Source organism: Brassica oleracea, chromosome C4 (assembly GCF_000695525.1).
Source record: "Brassica oleracea var. oleracea cultivar TO1000 chromosome C4, BOL, whole genome shotgun sequence".
In the NCBI taxonomy this organism is placed as follows: domain Eukaryota; kingdom Viridiplantae; phylum Streptophyta; class Magnoliopsida; order Brassicales; family Brassicaceae; genus Brassica; species Brassica oleracea.
In genome coordinates this window covers 30,367,975-30,372,559 of record NC_027751.1, presented here as the reverse complement: position 1 = coordinate 30,372,559, position 4,585 = coordinate 30,367,975, and the positions used below count along the sequence as shown (strand labels likewise).

Genomic DNA, 4,585 nt, shown 5'->3' with positions numbered 1-4,585 from the left:
AAAAAAACTAAAAAATCAACTCGGTTGAATTGAAAAATATAAACAAAACTAAATTAAACTGAACCATACACAAACTGAACTAAAACCAAACCGAACATAAATCGAACCGAATTAAAATCGAACCAAACCGAATATCGAATAATTATGCCTAAATAAATATTTGTTACTTGATGTTTTCTTTTCTCCTTTAAAAAAATAAAAATACAGGTAAATATTTTAAATTTAAAGAAAATCATATATAAAATACGAAATTATGGCTTCAAATAAATAAAGGGGAATTTGCACCCTATATAACCAAAAAGACCCTGTATCTCCTCATTTCTTTTCCTATCTCTCTCTAATCTCATAATAAAAATCTAATTACTCTTTCTTTTTTTTTTTTTTTGGTTATTCGGCAAATAAACCCTAAATAAAGAGCGAGGCTTTAAAATAAAACTCGAAAATCTTTGGCAAAGTCAAAATCACCGGACGTTCTTCTTCTCCGATTCGGTGCCATCAGCGCCCAGAACTTGGATACGATCTCTCATCTCTATACGCTATGGGATGTGCTGCTTCTCTTCCAGGCAAGTTTTCTTCTTTCTTTTTCACGCTTCTCTGTTTTGTTGAATTGATCATCCCATTAGTCTTCGATTATACGAGAGAAATAACTTATTTGCAATACCCTCAATTTCAGAAAAGGCGAAACCTTTGGGGTTTAATTAGAATATTCACGAAATTTAGGGGTCATTTGCGTTAATTTCGGGTTTCCGTGTGAAGAACAAATGGGGTTTTGAAGATGATGTGTGTGTTTCAGACAGGAACTCTGGAGCCTTAAACGGTCTTAGCAGCTCAGAGAATGCAGATGCTAAGAATCTACGCGTAAAGGTGCGAGCCTTTGTGTTTAGTTAATAATAGCTAAGAAAGTTCATTGCTTTTATATTTAATTGTTCACATCTCTGAAAACATTATATTTGTTAGTGATGGGTGGTAACCCTCAACTTTCTTTCTCTCCATAGCGCTAAGTACAAGGGAGAAACTGTGTTGTATCTTTGTGCAAGGCAAAGAGCTAACTTTTGGGTTTACATGAATGCAGTTAGTTCTGTTAGGAGACTCTGGCGTGGGTAAAAGCTGTATTGTCCTTCGGTTTGTCCGTGGTGAGTTTGATACAACATCTAAGGTAAGTAAGTAAAGCATTATTATCTAATCTTTTTTACTATCTAATACTATGTGGCATATGTGAGTGACTATTAGAGTTATATTCTTATCTGTCATTGAATCTCAAAACTATCCAGGTGACTGTTGGAGCGTCGTTCTTGTCCCAGACAATAGCCTTGCAAGACTCTACCACGGTGAAGTTTGAAATATGGGATACAGCAGGGCAAGAGAGGTGTTAAAACCCACCCTCCATGTAGATTTGTGTGTGTTAACTAAATCAACGCCTTGTGTGTTCGTTATAGCTTAATATGTGTTACACTCGAATTATCTTAGGTATTCTGCTCTTGCGCCACTATACTACCGTGGAGCTGCAGTTGCTGTCATTGTGTATGATATAACAAGCCCTGAATCTTTTAAGAAAGCTCAGTATTGGGTTAAGGTATGTTTTCAAGTGGCTCTCATATGATTTGAATGACTGAAACATTGGACTTTGCCCTTTAAATCTATAACAGGAACTGCAAAAGCATGGAGCTCCGGATATTGTTATGGCTTTGGTTGGTAACAAAGCTGATCTACATGAAAAAAGAGAAGTACTAACCGATGTGAGTTTTTGCATTAACCTAGCTTCAATAGAACATTTTGTTACCACTTTCACTGTTCTTGCTTCTTCTTCAGCCAGCGTGTATGATATTCGCAGCTCTTTTAACAGGATGGTATGGAGCTTGCAGAGAAGAATGGCATGTTCTTTATTGAGACGTCTGCCAAGACAGCAGATAACATAAACCAACTGTTTGAGGTGTTGTGCATTTCTTTATGGCCACAGGTTTTTTGACCAAATGTCTTGTCATCCTGCATTAATGTGTGCATTTTGTTCTCATCTGATAGGAAATTGGCAAGAGGCTACCTCGTCCTTCTCCTTCATCATGATTTGGAATGTTGGATCATCGTCAGGGAAATTCCAACACTCTTGCCCCGACTATACTAAACGTTTCATACTTTCATGTAATGTTTAAACGGTGTTGTATAATGTGAAGACTTGAGATTGGAGTAAATGAACCAGTAAAGTGGAAAGCCAAATTAAGCAACTTTGGGGATCATCACGTTAGATATCTAATTGTGTTTCATCAAATAAGAGCTGTGAGAGAGAACGTAGCAGCCAGCTATCTACAGAGAATTTCCATACCTGCAAGCCAAATCATTGGCTCAACACTACTTGAAATATCCTCGTTCTTTTATGTTTCTCTCTTCCTGCCACCTCTCCTCACTCTTATAACGAAAACAGTAAAACAGCTAGACCACCTTCACTTTGTTTCTCATCATCGAATATCCTATTCATATATATCTTACAAGTCTTAATAAACCGATCACGTGAATTTTTTTAGTCGAGAGAGAGAGAAAGTATTAATGATATTGTGGTTGCACAAGGAGAAGCTAAGATAACCAACTCGAGTTGGCCTAGTGGTACTTGAGGGAGCTTCGATCCCGATACGGTCCCGGGTTCGATTCGCGTTGGCCACGAGGGGTTTTACATGGGCTGCCTCTCGCCCTCCAGACCACTTCGCGTAACCAGAGACCATTTAGTGGACGCTTAAAAATCTTGTAATGGCATGAGCTTAGGCCCGGTGGGCTAGTCGATCACGCAAAATTGGTCGGATACTGGATTATCAAAAAAAAAGCTAAGATGATACAATGTTACAAAAACTGGGCCTTAACTCTGCGACATCTATAATGGGCTTATAAAAAGAATGGCCCAGTAGCAATAAATTTCAAAACGTGACTGATGCTCCACCGTTTTAAACCTTAAAGTTAGGGTTTCTGTGTTTACTCTTCAATATCAATCTATCGAACAAGCAACGGCTTCGCCCCTACTTGACTCTTCAATATCAATCTATCGACAACCTCTCTCTCGTGAAACTCACCAACCACAGAATAGTTTTGAAGGTTAACCTAGGTTTTATCGGTGTGAACATTGATCCTGAAGTTAGTTGAAACAATGACGATGATGATATCAAAACTTCCAATTGATTTGGTGGAGGAGATTCTCTCTAGGGTTCCACTGAAATCTATAGGAGCAGTACGATCTACTTGCAAAAAGTGGAACGCTTGCTTTAGAGATAAACACATAAGCAAAACAGGAAAAGAGTTTCTGATGAACACGAGAGATCATAGGGTTTATTTGATCAACGTCAACCATTACAAAACTCACGTCAACAAGTTTGATCTATCCGTGAAGCGTAAGGGTACACTTATGACTCGAGAAAATTCAGGTGAAGTAATATCTATAAGGTAAGTCTATCAGTGCAATGGTTTAATACTATGTGTATTGAGAGACATATATAATATGTTTGTGGTTTGGAATCCGTATTTGTGTAAAAGAAGATGGATTAAGTGGCCTAGTGGCCGATTTGAAGAAGATCAGATTGCGTTTGGATACAACAAATCCTCTTGTGGTAGCTTCAAAATCTTGATGTTTTGCTATACTTATAATCAATACGATACTATTAATCAATTCGTAATATACGATTCTAACTCAAACTCATGGAGGGTAACTGATGTTCCTGATGAGACTTTAGATAGCTTTGGTGTGTTTTTAGGTATCTTTGGTGTGTCTTTGAAGGGAGACTATTACTCGTATGCTAGAGATCAGGAATCACATGGTTTCTTAAGGTGTTTTGATTTTACAATAGAGAGGTTTGGACCGCGTCTGCCTCTGCCAGTTGATCTTAGTATTGTACATGGTGTGTCTCTGTCTACGGTTAGAGAAGAGCAGCTTGGGCTGTTAGTAAACCGGTCCGATACGTATAAGATGGAGGTTTGGGTTACCAATAAAACTGAGCCGGATGCTGTCTTGGACGAATTTCCTCAAGGTTGATATGAATTCAGTAGGTAGGTATATCGGTTCTGGTAGTTTCTACATTGTGGAGGAGGAGAACATGGTTGTGGTTTTTGGTGGACGCAAGAGAATGTTTAGAACTTGCATCGTTGGAGAGAATGGTTATTTTACAAAAAAGGATCTTAGAAAATGTATAGACATACATCTTGAGCCATTTGTGGCCTCTTATGTTCCAACTTCTGAGCAAATCATGTGAGGACCAGGTTATGTGTGTTAGACCGTTTACATTTTCGTTTCTGCTTTCATGTTGCTCTTTGAAAAATATTAGTCAATAAAAATGTTGTCATTCTTGCTCATCTCTTCTATCTGCAAAATATCATAAAGAATTAAGAATGAGGACCGTGCCTGTCATTTACATGTTCTTTCAAATAACTTTATATAGTCAATGAATAATCTCACCTCTTCTATGCAATATAATCAAGAATTATTATTTTTTTTTAAATTCAAAAAAACAGGTAACCATTCCTATGATTTATTTACTTGTGTTCATCTCAGCAACCGTGGCTTCCTCTACTCAGTTTGTTATAGCATCTTAAATTTAGAAGTTGAGATCTCCAT

The 4,585-nt window shown here is 37.6% G+C and overlaps 2 protein-coding genes across 2 annotated transcripts; both read left to right on the top strand.

The window, feature by feature from the left end:
- Nucleotides 1-349: 349 nt before the first annotated feature.
- Nucleotides 350-2,231, top strand: LOC106340035 (ras-related protein RABF1-like). Its single transcript, XM_013778902.1, has 8 exons — nt 350-563; nt 794-864; nt 1,073-1,156; nt 1,272-1,366; nt 1,468-1,573; nt 1,647-1,736; nt 1,844-1,930; nt 2,020-2,231. The coding sequence occupies exons 1-8, from the start codon at nt 539-541 to the stop codon at nt 2,059-2,061; spliced, it is 600 nt and encodes a 199-aa protein (XP_013634356.1). The 5' UTR covers nt 350-538; the 3' UTR covers nt 2,062-2,231.
- Nucleotides 2,232-3,127: 896 nt separating this feature from the next.
- LOC106338621 (F-box protein At5g36730-like) lies at nt 3,128-4,006 on the top strand. The gene is made up of 3 exons (XM_013777557.1): nt 3,128-3,420; nt 3,514-3,584; nt 3,729-4,006. Exons 1-3 carry the CDS (start codon nt 3,128-3,130, stop codon nt 4,004-4,006), a joined length of 642 nt encoding a protein of 213 aa, XP_013633011.1.
- Nucleotides 4,007-4,585: the final 579 nt, after the last annotated feature.

Bases quoted from the DNA above. Each gene is read 5' to 3' on its own strand.
- LOC106340035 (XM_013778902.1), top strand. From the start codon at position 539: ATGGGATGTGCTGCTTCTCTTCCAG. The intron at 564-793 runs GCAAGTTTTCTT...TGTGTGTTTCAG, and splicing joins ATGTGCTGCTTCTCTTCCAG to ACAGGAACTCTGGAGCCTTA. The intron at 1,157-1,271 runs GTAAGTAAGTAA...AAAACTATCCAG, and splicing joins AGTTTGATACAACATCTAAG to GTGACTGTTGGAGCGTCGTT.
- LOC106338621 (XM_013777557.1), top strand. From the start codon at position 3,128: ATGACGATGATGATATCAAAACTTCCAATTGATTTGGTGGAGGAGATT. The intron at 3,421-3,513 runs GTAAGTCTATCA...GTGTAAAAGAAG, and splicing joins GGTGAAGTAATATCTATAAG to ATGGATTAAGTGGCCTAGTG. The intron at 3,585-3,728 runs GTAGCTTCAAAA...GTGTGTTTTTAG, and splicing joins ATACAACAAATCCTCTTGTG to GTATCTTTGGTGTGTCTTTG.